General features: G+C 47.2%; 1 protein-coding gene across 4 annotated transcripts in view; it reads left to right on the top strand.

Annotated features, from left to right (window-relative positions):
* LOC138797587 (beta-1,4-galactosyltransferase 1-like) overlaps window positions 1–14,879 on the top strand; it is a 260,610-nt gene that overhangs the window by 107,617 nt on the left and 138,114 nt on the right. For all 4 annotated transcript variants that reach the window (XM_069977940.1, XM_069977941.1, XM_069977938.1 and 1 more), the window contains exon 3: window positions 11,791–12,026. In XM_069977940.1, the coding sequence (XP_069834041.1) occupies window positions 11,791–12,026 (236 nt within the window). The remainder of the gene's footprint in view (window positions 1–11,790; window positions 12,027–14,879) is intronic.

Genomic DNA, 14,879 nt, shown 5'->3' with positions numbered 1-14,879 from the left:
TACTTGCTTGAAACTCTCCCAATTGCTGTCCCGCGGTTGGCCAGAGATTTCAGGGTTCCCTGTTACAGTTTGTTTAGAGTGGGGGGACGCAATCGGGTCTCGAAATCTGTTCTGTGTGCTGGAAAAGCTCATGGTGGACTTTCCTTCCCAGATATGTATAACCATTACCTTGCTGTTCATCTACGTAGGATAGCATCCTGGACCTCCCTTCAGGCCTACAATAAATGGACTGAAATTGAAAAGCTCTGGATGGCACCCATACACCCCAGTGAGCTGATTTAGTCCCCTGAATATTCCGGTACAATAGATTGGATCCTGGGTTCAATGCGGAATACTAGGGAGATCTGGTTGATAGCTGTTGGCAAGTTTTCTTTGAAATCTACCCCCTCCCTTCTCATCCCTTTTCTATACACTGATTTGTTACATAGGAGTTATGACCGCACAGCCATCTGGCCCTGGCAAACAGCTCGTCTGTTTCAATTTGCAGATGTGGTATGTCCGTTCTCACGAAAGGTGCTACCGTTCCAAGATCTCTTACACCGCATGTTTCCTGCGACCCCCTCCACTTGCTGGAGATGTAACGTGGGGGAGGGGACCCTTACACACATATTTTGGGACTGTCCTTTACTAAAACCCTACTGGACAGGTATTTGTGGATTGTTGACATCCATAATTCAACAGGAAATTCCAGTAGACCCCCTGACGTACATTCTGAATGTATCGCCCAAGTTCCCGCGCAAACGGTCGGCTAGGTTCCTTCTTCACCTCTTAATGGCAGCAAAATGTTTATTGGCCAAGTATTGGAAACAATCCCTTATTCCTTCATCCATGGAATTGATTAATAGGATACAAGATGTGAGGAGAAATTAATACTTAACTACCTCTAATGATAATCGCGTTGACAAGTTTAAACAGATTTGGGCACTGTGGGATACGTATTACGAGCAATTTCTTGTATCCTCTAGGGCCCCAACCTCTACTGTACCCCTGATCCCTTGATGTGTCTGTGTTGTCTTGGTCTTTCCCTTGTCTTATTGGTGTTATCCTTGTACCGTTTCATTGTATTTCTGAAAATTTTTCATGCTTTGATTACTACCAGTGATGTTTGGTATTGCCAGTCATCTTATAGTCTACACTCTAACTCTTTGATTGTATATTAATCTTGTTGGCCCCTCTGCCGCACAGTTTCCTTTTTAGGTTTACCACGAAACGACGTGAGACTGCTGCCTTTCTTGTTTGCTAAACTGGTATGACTGATTACTCTTGATGTACCTGTCATTTATGGTACTGTGTTTTTCATGTTTGATTGTAAAACTTTAATTAAACTGAAAAATAAACAATTCCCTCACAGTAAATATTGTAAGCGCAAAAAAATTCCAAAGTGCAAAATTGCGCATTTTTGGTCGCATCAAATCCAGTAAAATTGTAATAAAAAGTGATCAAATAGTTGCATATGCGTCTTTTATGTCCTGGGGTCCGTTCGGCAGGTGATGCAGTTATTGTCCTAAAAAACTACTTTTAAACTTGCAGCCCTGTGCCCAACGGCCGTGGCTTGGAGTATCTGTGCCCTAACTTTGCACCACCCCTCTGTCCCTCCTCCCCACCCTCTTTCCTATTCCTCTGCAGTGAACACTGCACATGTGCCTTAAAGCGTAACTGTCATTTCCAGGCCTAAATTTCACCAACCCAGCCAAACAGTAGATTACGCATAAGAATACTCATACATCCATCCATTCAGCTGAAATCATTTGGTTTTGTACCTTTTTCATCCCCTGTACTGTACATGCTGCAGCCACCACCTCACTAACTGCCCTGTATTTCGGCTGGTGGGTAGGATCCTCCTTTGATGATGTCTGCACTTTCTCTCTGTCTCACGCAGCCTTCCCTCACTACCCATAATAAACCACAAACCAGCCGGGAGCGAGCATAGAGGACAGACCAATCAGAGCACTGCAAGCTCTAACCCCCCCCCCCTCCCATTCTCATAGCACAGCCTATGCAGAATACTGTAGCACATACTGTAGCACTACCACTCCCATCATGCTTTGACTTTCATACCATGGTGGGAGTGGTAGTCTCTCTTTAACTCAACCACTGAAAAGTCATGCACCCCCCCCCCCCTCTGCATCAGCTCCTGGCATGGCTCTCTTCCTGCCTATCACACCAGACGCTCCCTCTCCACACACTAAACATCCTCTCTGACATCTCATCACATCCCACTGCACTGTGAGAGGACGGACCGGGAGATAAGAATGTGAAGATTACATGCAGGAGTCCAGCAAGAGAGGTAGTCAGGTCAATTAACCTCTTGCTTGCTGTCCCCAACTCCCGGCATGTAATCGTCACCTTATCTCTCAGTCCGTCCTCCGTGCAGTGGGATGTGAGTGAGGAGCTGTCAGCTGCAAGGAGCAGGGAAATCAATATCAGTAGAGTCTGATTCGGACAGCACCCTCTCTCTTTGTAGTAGGAGCTATGACACAGCTCCTATGTCTCACTACAGGCTGAGCATCGGCTCCTGCACGGGGGCGAGCACGTAGGCTCTGAGGGAGGTGCTCAGTGAGAATCCGTCTTCACTAAGGCAGAAAAAGTGAAGATGATTTGACAGAAAAACTGTGAAAGATTGTACAGATAACAAAGGCTAGGGGGAAGAATAAAAGTGAAGATTAGTTGGACTAGATGGCAAAATAAGCTGATAAATTATATTAGTAATTAATTTGAAAACACTTAATCTATGCAAGTAAAAAAACCCCAAAAACATGACAGTTACGCTTTAACGATCCAGCCCATGTGCCGTGCTGACACAGGTGATGAATAGGAGAAAATCTGCCTAAAGCATTCCTAATGATAAAGAGGGCGGGGAGGAGGGATGGAGAGGTTGTGCCAGTCTAATGCATACACAATCTAGGCCACGGCCGTTGGGCACAGGGCTGCAAGTTTAAAAGTTGTTTTTTAGGACAATAACTGCCTCTCCTGCCAAACGGACCCCAGGACAGATCTTGGATTAAAATCAGCTATCCGAAGGTACAAGTGGATTGGGGGGGGGGGGGTCAGATGGGTACAGAGTTTCTCTAAGACTGTCATTGCAAAGTACAATAATTGGCGTAAAAAATAAGGGCTAATGTGGGTGAAAAAATGTTAGCGCTATGGCCTTTTGAGCACAAGGAGGAAAGTATGAAAGCGCAAAAATGGAAATTGTCCCGGTCCTTAAGGGGTTAAGCACCTTTTGCATTATATTGTTTCACTTCTACACTTGATAAATGCAAACCAAGCAATGTTAAAATGTAGATTAGGGAGGGGGGCGGGACCAGATGTTGGAGTGAGCAGTCGCACGGCTCTGAGCTCCGCCGGGGGAACGGCTACTAACGGGGGAAAACTTGTGCACCGACGCTCAGACTCACCCAAAGAATGACCAGGAGGGGATCGCAGAAGTCCTGCACCCGCTCCAGCTCCTTGGGCCCGCTTTCCTCTGGCCCCCTGGACGCATATCTGGCAGGAGAAGGAGGGAGCCGAAAATCCAAGATGGCGCCGGCAGCGTGGCGCGCCGCAGCACAGCCTGAGGGCTCTCACTCTTCATCCCAGGCACATTCCGGCTGCAGCCAGGACACTCGCAGGTCAGGGGGACAGGGGGAAGAGATAGTGGAGGAGCCCCCCACTCACTCCTCACCACCGCAGGGGCGTCAGACCTACTCTGCGGCAGTCCGGTCCTCCATAGAGCAAGGGACACCACCCGCCCCATCAGGCGTTGTGGAGGCTGCAGCGCCACCATCTTCCTCCACCCCCATATCCACAAGTTCTCCTCAGGGCAGGGAACTGCCACCACTCCCTCAGAGGCAACAGGGGAAAAACAAAGGTACCCCTATATTTCATCCAGCTAAACCCCTCTCCCCACTGCCTCACTGGTTTTTACAAGATACAGGAGAAGGCCCCCATATGTCTAAACATAAAACGGTGACAGGGGCACAGACTGAATCTTGGTGGTCTAACAGATCCTCTACTTCAGACCCGGAGGACTGCACTCTTCCTATCCCGCCTACAGACCCTACCTGGCGCCAATGCTTGCAAAATATACCAACTAAGGATGATTTTAAGTCCCTCATACAAGAGGTCCGTGCTTGTAGGTCTGAGATAACTGCAGTTAGAAAGGACTTGCACCATATTGCACAGAGAGTGGATAGCATCGAGGAAGAACACGATGCTACCAGAGCCTACGTAGCCGACATGCACACTACGGTGGTAGACCATCATAATGCCCTATGTGACTATCAGCGCCACTTGGAAGATTTAGATAACCGAGGGCGCCGACATAATATCCGGGTGAGAGGGGTGCCTGAGGTAGATGGAGAAGAAGACGTATATGGAACTCTTACATCCCTTTTCAATACAATACTCTCGGCCCCTGCAGAGCATGTTATTAAAATGGATCGGGCTCACTGGGCGTTACGCCCCAAAGACAAGACATCGCAACCCAGAGATATCATTTGTTGCATAACAGACTATGCTTTAAAAGAATCTATTATGGCGAAAGCACGAGGGCTTGACCACATTGAATTTGCTGATGCCCCAATCCAACTGATGTCCGACCTATCATGGGTCACTCTACAGAAGAGACGCTTGCTGAGGCCCCTCCTACAATTGCTTAGGGATGCCAACATCCCATATAGGTGGGGTTTTCCATTTAGTCTCACAGCCCGCAAAAATGGCCGGTCAGTCACCCTCCGCACAGCTGCGGATCTCCAAGACTTTTGTGACTCCCTGGGTTTAACTGTGCCAGATCTGCCTCACTGGGAGATGGTCCCTCTCCCTCCTCCGCCACCTCCAGTTTGGTCCCAAGTCCGATCCAGGCACAAGAGGTCACAACCTAAGGATGCAGCCGAGCTGGAGTCCTGATCTTCGAGACTTCAGAAGCCCTGAGGTCACCTGGAGGCCTGGCTCTTTGTTCATATTGAGTGTTGACATTTTACGTTTTTTTTCTTTTCCCCTCTCATGTGCTACGGTTACCATTGTTATTTCTTATATTGCGCTCCCCCGGCGCTGCTCTTTACAGGAATTTTCTGTGTTGGTCACCACTGCTGACACTAACCCGACTCTTCCCCCTACCGCTAGGGACCACTGTATCTCTTCGAGGCTTGGGCACATACCTCGGGGAGGAATATCTTCTTCCTGATCTTCTTTCCCTCTCTCTCTTTTGCCAACTGACCCATCCCTTTCCCTCTCCTCTCCCCCCCTTCTCTTCTCTTTTCTCTTTCTTTTTTCTCTTTCCTGACTGCCCTGTTTTAGCCTTCTCTTTTATCCTAGTTTCCCCTAGCGGGTGCTGTGGTGTGCATTTTTAGTTGGATACGTCCCACTGCATCTACAGCGTTTTGGATATGACTTTTGTATTCACTGTCTTGTTATGGTCTGTGGTGTCTTCCCCCGTCTTCCTCGTGTATTCCCCGATGTGTGTTCCTCTCACCCGCTGTGTTTTCTATTTCAGCCCAGACGTACGCTCTTGCAGAACCCTAGGACATGCTACTCTATGGGAGTGGTCATCTCGAGGAAGCTTGGACGTATCCAGGTTTGAGTTTCTCCCTTCCCCTGTTAGGGGACATACATATTTGGTTATGCTGGTGCCCTTCCCCCTGATGAGCTGTCATGGTGCGATTCCTTACGGTTAATGCTAAGGGATTAAACAACCGCAAGCGTAGACTCTTGCTAAAGGAGCTGAAGTCCTCGCACTCAGATATTGTATTTGTGGAGGAGACGCACTATGACAGTTCAGGGTCATTCAATTTCGTCAAACACAACTTTCCCACAACTTATTCAGCTTATAGAGAAGATAAGAGAGGAGGTGTAGCTATACTGATAGCTAAGGATTGCCAGCTCACGATTTCACAAACAGTCAGTGACCCTCAGGGTCGTTATGTGATTTTAGTAGGATGTCTTGGGGACTCTCCCATAGTACTTTGTAATGTGTATTGCCCAAACTCTGGCCAGATACCCTTTCTTACTCATCTCCTTTCAAAGCTCTCCAAAATCCAGCAATCCCTATCCTCCCCGGTGCTACTGATTGGGGGAGATTTTAACATGCCCTTCTCCCCAGGGATGGACAGGCTTTCTGTACAACAAGGGCCTCCCCCATCCTCTCTGATCCAACTCTCCCAGAGATTCCGGCAACTTATACGCAGACATCACCTCTATGACCTATGGAGGATTGCTAATCCCTCAGATAAAGTGTACTCGTTTTATTCTCCAGTACACTCTACACATACGCGTATTGATTACTTTTTTAGTAATATATTGGGACTGAGGGTGTTGGAGTCCTCTGAGATCACAGGGATCACATGGTCTGACCACTCTCCGGTGACTTTAAGCCTCAAATCTCTTTATACCCCTCGTAGAATATGTCACTGGAGGCTTAACGAATTCTTAGTTAAGAACCCTGTACACTTAGAATCCCTGAAACAATGTCTCCGCCATTATTTTGCCGAAAATTTGGGAAGTGTGGCGTCCCATGCGGTTCTCTGCGAGGCCCATAAGTCGGTCCTTAGAGGACACTGTATAGCCCTTTCTTCTAGGCTAAAAAAGGATGCCAGCTTGCGGAAGCAGGACCTGGTGACCCAGATGAAGGCCCTTGAACGCAAACTGGCCACCTCCCCCTCCGTCCCTGTGCTGCGCGGGCTGGTGGAGGTACGATCCCAGCTGAAAGACTTGATGGTACTCCATGTGGACAAATTATTGGCCTATACCAGACATAAGTACTATGATAAGGCTAACAAGGCGCACACCTTGCTGGCTTCCCAACTGAGGGACGCCAAGATACAGGCCTCTCCTCAAGCAGTTCGGGATGCCTCTGGTTGCCTACACTACGCGCCTGATCGCATAGCTGATTTATTTGCTGATTACTATACTCGCCTCTACTCTCTCCCCTCTGAACTACCATCAAGTCCTGAAGCTCGACAACAATGTCTGGATCAATTTCTACGCTCCTGTCAGCTGCCCACCCTCTCAGAGAGTGATAGGGAGGAGCTAAACTCCACAATATCCCTTGAAGAATTACTAGAGGTGCTGAAGGAACTGCCAAATGGTAAAGCCCCTGGCCCCGATGGCCTAACGTACACATACTACAAATCACTCATAAACGAACTGTCGCCCTACCTCTTGCCCCTTTACAATTCCTTTTTGTCTGGTTCTCCTGTGCCTGATACTATGTTGGAATCCTATATCACAGTAGTACCTAAGCCGGGCAAGGACCCTGCGGACTGTAGCAGTTATAGGCCTATTTCGCTGCTTAATGCGGACCTAAAAATTTTTACGAAACTGTTAGCAAATAGATTGGGGGCGCTCCTGCCGATCCTCATTCATAAAGACCAAGTAGGGTTTGTATCTTCCAGACAAGCAGGGAATAACACTAGACGCACCATCGATCTTATTGAAGTACTCAACAAAACTAGATCCTCAGGCCTTCTGCTGGGCCTTGACGCAGAGAAGGCCTTTGATAGGCTTAGCTGGCCATTTATGCAGGCTACTTTACAAGCTTTTGGAATCTCAGGGCCATTTTTAGTGGCTATTAATGCACTATACTCTAACCCTAAGGCGATGGTGCGTCTACCTCATGCGGTTTCTTCTAGACTGACTATTCGTAATGGGACTTGGCGGGGGTGCCCCCTGTCTCCCCTCCTTTTTGATCTTTGTATAGAGCCACTGGCGGCTAAGATACGATCTTGCCCTGATATCAAGGGAATTATGGTGCAGGATAGGGAATTTAAATTGTCCCTATTTGCGGATGATATCCTGTTGACACTACGAAACCCGCATACCTCTCTTCCCAATCTTCATAAACTTTTGGAACACTATGGGACACTTTCGGGTTATAGGATCAACCGGACAAAAACGGAAGCCCTCCCTATCAATCTACCCACAACAGTTTTAGATAGCCTAAAAGGTTCCTACTCATTTATGTGGCGAGATAAAATCGCTTATATAAAGTAGCAAAGGACGCAGTAATATTAGTTCCCAAATATTTAAGGCTAACTTTGTCCCTCTATTTAGAGATATTGCCTGTCTGGTTACTAAGTGGGAATCCCTCCCTTTGTCTCTAATTGGTAGGATTACAGCAGTGAAAATGTCCATTCAACCCAAAATTTTGTACTTAATGGAGACTCTTCCTATCCCTATTGCCCGATCGGCCCTAAAAAAAGATCCAGTCCACCCTGCTTAGGTTTATATGGAATAAAGGCCGACATAGGATCCCTAATTCAGTTATGCTTTCTAAAACTATGAGAGGAGGTATGGGAGTCCCTGATTTGTTTTGCTATTATATGGCAACACACTTGCGCCGGGTTCCCTCCTGGACGGCCCTCCAAGCTTTCTCGAGATGGTTCGAAATTGAAAAACTATGGTAAGCCCCAATCCATCCGTCTGTCTTGTTGTGGTCCTCGCATGAGGATCAGTCTGGTTCTTCGCTCCTAGGCCCTATGAAACACACAAGAGATGTATGGCTCTGGGCTAATAAGCTGTTCCCATTGAGATCCTTCCGGACGCCGCTGGTTCCCATACTGTATAACCCCTCTATTCCTGAAAGTATGATGGGTCATATGATTAGACCCTGGCAAGCAGCAAAGCTCTTTCTTCTGGCAGATGTTGTTGATGTCTTTCAGAGGAAATTATTACCATGGGACAAGCTGCAGGATAGATACTCTCTCTCACCTCAAGCGCGCCCCTACTATAATATACTGGCTCGCTGGGTGGAGGATCTCTATGGAACAGAGCCGGTTTCCAAACCTACCTCCTTTGAATGGCTATGTAAATGTGCAGTGTCCACCAGGGGAATGATATCGGATATTTATGCTCTTCTAGCGCCTCCCATGGCTGCTCCCTCGTCTAAGCATAAATATATGTCCATGTGGGAATCCTACCTTGGAAGGGAGCTTCCATGTGAGGTCTGGAGTATAATTTGGTCTAAGGCGGCCAAATCTTCGTCATGTGTGTCTTATAAGGAGAACCAGTATAAAATATTAATGTTTTGGTACCATACACCAGATGTATTGCATCGTATGTTCCCTCAGGTTTCCGCGCTGTGTTGGGGGTGCTCTCGGGATCGGGGGACCTTGCCCCATATATTCTGGGACTGTCCGGCCCTACGCAATTATTGGCGGATGGTTAGGGACCTTCTTCGGTTGGTCCTGTAGCTGGACATACCGCTGGATCCAATGGTCTATATACTTAATGTCCCCCCTAAGAGCTTGAATAAACATCTGACTAAATTGCTTCTTCATATTCTCACAGCCGCTAAATGCCTGATAGCAAGTATGTGGAAATCGGTGGTCCCCCCATCCCGAGATCAGTTGCTAGCTAAAATTACTGATATCCGCTGCATGGAATACTTAACATTTCTCAATGGGTCCCAAATAGACAAATTTGGGAAAACTTGGGATCCCTGAAATGCCGCCTATCCCCCACCTTCCTGACACAGAACGGGTGACCTCCCCCCCCCCCCCCCCCCCCCCCTTCTTTCCCTATTTGTCCTTGTTTGTCTTTTTGTTTTGTCCGGTCTGTTGGTCTCTTGTCTCCCCTGTCAGTCTGCAAGTTCGGTTGTACGGTTGTTCTGGGACCCGTGTTTGAGGCCCTATTCTGTTTACTGTTTAGGTTACGATGTGTGAATCCAATAATATTAATACTGCTGAAGTTTCCCTGATTGAGGGGCCAACACTAGCTCTGAGGCCTATCAGGTCCATTGTACGGACCAGCATTATATAAGATCAGGATGACTGTAAGGGTAATACCTATGCTTTCGCTGTAATATGTTGACCTGTTTTCTTGTTATTTGTTTGGGAAATGCTCTCATTGCATAAGGCACCTCTTTATGTGTTGATGTTATAAAATGGAAAAATGTGAAAATAAACAGTTTAAAAAAAAAAAATGTAGATTAGGTTTACTGTCTGTAAGTTCAGTATTCACTGTATTTGAATAGCTAATATTTATCCTGACCCTAATGTTTCCTAACAGTAGTAGGTAACATAATATAGTACTTATTCAGGATGGATATTAAATTGGATATTACATTTTCTTTCAAATCAACTGGTGTCAGAAAATAAATTTTGTAATTTACTTCAAATTTAAAAATCTCTAGCCTTTCAGTAGTTATCAGCTGCTGTATGTCCTGCAGGAAGTGGTGTATTCATTCCAGTCTGACACAGTGCTCTCTACTGCCACTTCTATCCATGTCAGGAACTATCCAGAGCAGTAGCAAATCCCTTAGGAAAATTTATCCTGCTCTGGACAGTTCTAGAGGTTTTAAGCAGTTAACAAAATAAAAATTATATAAGTTGGCTATCATTGTAATTGATAAAAAAAATAGATAACATGTCAGTTTTACCATAGGGCAATAGACCTGCTTACAGGGGTTACAAAAACATGGCCACTTTCTTCCAGAGGCAGCACCACTCTTGTCTCCAGTTTGGGTGCAGGTTTTGTAACTCAGTTTCATTGAAGTAAATGGAGCTTAAAGGAAACCTTCCACCCCGGCAACCGGGGTAGAGCCCGCCCAGCCTCCGGTAGATGCCTGTATACTCACCTCATCCTGCAAGTCTCGCTCCAGAACTTGGTCCCGCTGTGGAGAAATCGCTGCCCAGCGGTCTGCGCGGGCTATATATAAATGACAAGAGATGAGTCCGACGTCCATAGGGAATTGATGCTCCAGAAGAAAGTGGCCATGTTTTTGTAGCACCCGTTTAAACTTAAAAAAATAAAAATGCTTTTTTTTTTTTTCCAGTTTCACAGCGCAATTTGTTTTCTGGTTTTGCAGCACATTTTATGGAGTACAATTGGTGTCGCTAAAAATAAAAATGGTTTATGTGCGTCTGTAGGTGAAAAAATTCAAGTTGTATGATCTTTTAACTCTTAAACAAGAAGAGGAAAAAGCTAAAGTGCCAAAATGAAAATTGGCTCCGTAATTTAGGGTATGTTCACGCTGAGCAAATACTGCCGAATCCCACCATGCTCAGTGTCCCGATGTGGGTGAATGAGAGGGCGCGCGCACCTCTGCTGCCGCCGCTCTCCGCTCGAAGAAGTGACATGGAGAGCGGCGGCTGTGGAGGAGGGCGCTTTCCCATAGACAGGTTATAGCATACTGAGACAGGCGGAATTCCGCCCATTTTACTCAGAGTGAAGATACCCTTAAGGCTATGTTCACACTGCGTATTAGTCCGGCCGCATTTCGTACGCCGCCGTACATGTGCGGCTGAAACTATGGGCGTGGGGGAAAAAAAAAAAAAAGAAAAAAAATCGACATGCGGGCGGGCGGATTGCGAACATACGAGCGAACCGCGAACATACGCCCGTAGTAGAGTTATGCTTCTCTAGCTTGTTTCGAAGCAATCTAAAACAGGTCATTTACTTGGAAATCTTCGCCCAGCCCAATAAAACTCACAGAACCTTTTGGATCGAAAAATCAAGTTCAATTTGGCTGAAATAAGTACTCCGTACGGGACCGCATGGAAATCCACGGCCGTGAGTTGGAACATTTCCGTCCTCAAACAATGGTCTTGTTCATTTTTCACGGCGCCGCATACGATCCGTCCGTAAGCTCATACGTAGTGTGCATTGTGCGGGCGTATATCGTATACTTTCAAGCGAACGCATCAACCTCAAAACTACGTGCGTATATTCGCGGTTCGCACTACGGCTGGACTCATACGCAGTGTGAACATAGCCTAAAGGGGTTTTAACTTGACAAATGTGAAGGTTTTTTTTCCTTTCAAATAAACAGTTTAATTTTTAAATCACTTGTAAATCTTCTTTTTCCAATACCAGGTCCTTACAGTATTAAAATACACGATTCTTTCGATAACACTTCAGCATTAGCATTTCAATATGCAAATTTTGCTCTTGGAGGACACAACAAGCCTGACAACTGTACAGCTCTACAGAAAATTGCTATAGTTATCCCTTTTCGAAATAGAGAACAACATCTTCAGATCTGGCTTTATAACATGCATCCCTTCCTACAGAGACAACAGGCCGACTATGGTATTTATGTTGTGGAGCAGGTAAAATCTGTTTATTAATAATTTGCTTATTGGAATTATGTCAAATGTAAAGCAGTGATCTGAAGTTATGGTAAATAGAATCTGTCATCAGAAAATCAAGTTTTAAAGGGGAACCCCCGGATAAGAAAAACTTGTTTTCTATTAAAAGTACGTTAAAAGTTAAATATATGTGTCTATACAATGCATTACTGTATCTGTAAGGTTCTCCCATACTGGTAGCTGATAGAAATCCATGAAGTGAAAAAAAATTGGCATCTGTGCAAAACCTACTCCTGCTCCTTCTGCTGCTATCTCCCCTTAGGAGACAAATATTCCATGCTTCTGTCTCACATTGTGTGTCTGCTGAGATCAGGCTGATGATGCAGACAGGGGGCAGGGCGTGATGTCCCAGGAGGCTTGGCTGGATCCCCCAATCCCCTGAGTGATCCACCATCTCTGAATGGCCGGAACCTGATGTTGCACTGATTTCTCTAATTGCGCATAAGTGTGCAGTGAAATTAGGGCTGTGTTCACACATGTTGGAGTGTCATTGCAATACTGCAGCACGTGCACTGGGCCCACTGGTTAAAGGGCCCCCCCGAGCAGGCCGGCCGTTGCTATGTGCCCCCCCCCCCCCCCCCCCCCCCCGCTGCACTTCAGCAGCGGTACTGACAGAGAGAGCGCCATTGGCTCCCTCCCTGTCAGTCACTCTTGTGGCCGCACTTCCTGCGGTCCCAAGAGGCAGCACTCTCCCTCTGGCGCCCGATGTCACTGGAACGTCGGTGCGAGGGTAAGGGGAGTGCAGCCTCCTTTTGACCGCTGCAGTGCGGCCACAAGAGGGAAAAGAAGAGGAACGCGTGGACCCAGATGAGTATATATATATTTTTTTAATGTTACATGGGAGGGGAAGCGCACGGGGGAGCATACCGGGGGGGGGGGCAGGGGTGCACAGAGGATCTATATACTATCAGGGGAGCGAACGGGGGGCTATATACTATTGGGGAGAGCACAGGGGGTCTATACTATTGGGAAGAGCACACAGGGGGTCTATATACTATTGGGAAGAGCACACAGGGGGTCTATGTACTATTGGGGAGATCACAGGGGGGCTATATACTATTGGGGAGACCACAGAGGGGCTATATACTATTGGGGAGACCACAGAGGGGCTATATACTATTGGGGAGACCACAGGGGGGATATATATTATTGGGGAGATCACAGGGGGGCTATATACTATTGGGGAGATCACAGGGGGGGCTATATACTATTAAGGGAGTGCACAGCAAGGGGGCTATATACTATTGGGGAGATCACAGGGGGGCTATATACTATTGGGGAAACCACAGCAAGGGGGCTACATACTATTGGGGAGAGCACAGGGGGCTATATACTATTGGGGGAGTGCACAGCAAGGGGGCTTTATACCATTGGGGAGATCACAGGGGGTCTATATACTATTGGGGAAGAGCACAGGGGGGCTATATACTATTGGGGGAGTGCACAGCAAGGGGTCTATATACTATTGGGGGAGTGCACAGCAAGGGGGCTATAGATTATTGGGGGAGCGCACAGGGGGGCTTCATACTACTGGGGATAGCACACAGCGGGGCTATATACTGCTGGGTAGAGCGCACAGTGGGGCTATATACTACTGGGTAGAGCCCACAGGGGGCTAAATACTTCTGGGGGAGCACATGGGGGGTCTATATACTAATGGGGGAGTGCACAGGAGGGCTGTATATAACTGGAGGACCACACGAGGGTCTATATACTACAGGGACACCTTAAAACTATGGAGGCACAGAGGGGTATAACTATTTAGCGGTACGGAGGGGTGTAACTACTATATAGGGGTACAAGGGACCTAATAACTGTATGTGTTGGAGCCTAACATATTTGTCTGGCAGATTCTGGAGAGAGGATTCACAGCCAGGAGAAGACTTCAAGGTGGCCCAGGCTTGATGGAGAGAAAAAGAAAAGGTGACAGACTCTGATCGGAGAAGACGTCCCTGGTGAGTCACTGGATGTAACTGAACTCTGTTGTAGGGTCTGTAGTGAAGGGGTCATGATGTGGCTGTATTATGTAATGATATTATTAGTGATTTCTTTGTCTTGTTCATTGCAGTTTTCATGTAATATGTAATCACTGTATGGTGGAAATAGTGTTAGGGTGCCTTCACACCTACCGACTCGCAGCGTTAATAACGCTGCAAGTCGGCTAGGTCCTGGCGGATCACTGTCAGTACATACACGCAGCGGTCTGAACGACCGCTGCGTGTATGTAAATCTGCCGGCTGCTTAACCCCCTCTGATGCCGGCCGGCCGGCTCCCGCTCAGCTCTGTATACATTACCTCCTCGCTCCACGGGGTCCCGGCGTCCTGCTCTCCCGCCCGGCCAATCAGTGGCTGCGGCAGGGCAAAACACTGATTGGCCGGGCGGGAGAGCAGGACGCTGGGACCCCGTGGAGCGAGGAGGTAATGTATACAGAGCTGAGCGGGAGGCGGGAGGTGGCCGGCATCAGAAGGGGTTAAGCAGCCGGCAGATTTAACGCAGTTTTTAACGCTGCGAGTCGGTAGGTGTGAAGGCACCCTTATAAGGTAACTACTGTATGTATTGGGGCTCTTAATACAGTGTGGGGCCAAATTCAGTACATTATACCATGTGCCGAAAGGAAAGAGGGGGGCCCACTCGAGGGCCGTGCATTGGGCCCACCAATGTATTAAAACGACCCTGAGCGTATTCACAAAAATTCTGCAGTAACACAAGTAAACTAGATTTGCATTTCCAGGAAAATACATAGTGCTTGAAAAGAGCGCCCCTTTAACAGTGACTTCCCTTTAAGAGAAACTTGGATCCCATTCCTTTAAGAG

This window comes from Dendropsophus ebraccatus, chromosome 7 (genome assembly GCF_027789765.1).
Source record: "Dendropsophus ebraccatus isolate aDenEbr1 chromosome 7, aDenEbr1.pat, whole genome shotgun sequence".
Lineage (NCBI taxonomy): Eukaryota > Metazoa > Chordata > Amphibia > Anura > Hylidae > Dendropsophus > Dendropsophus ebraccatus.
Note: the sequence above shows the minus strand (reverse complement) of the source record. Positions and strands in the feature narration are given on the sequence as shown.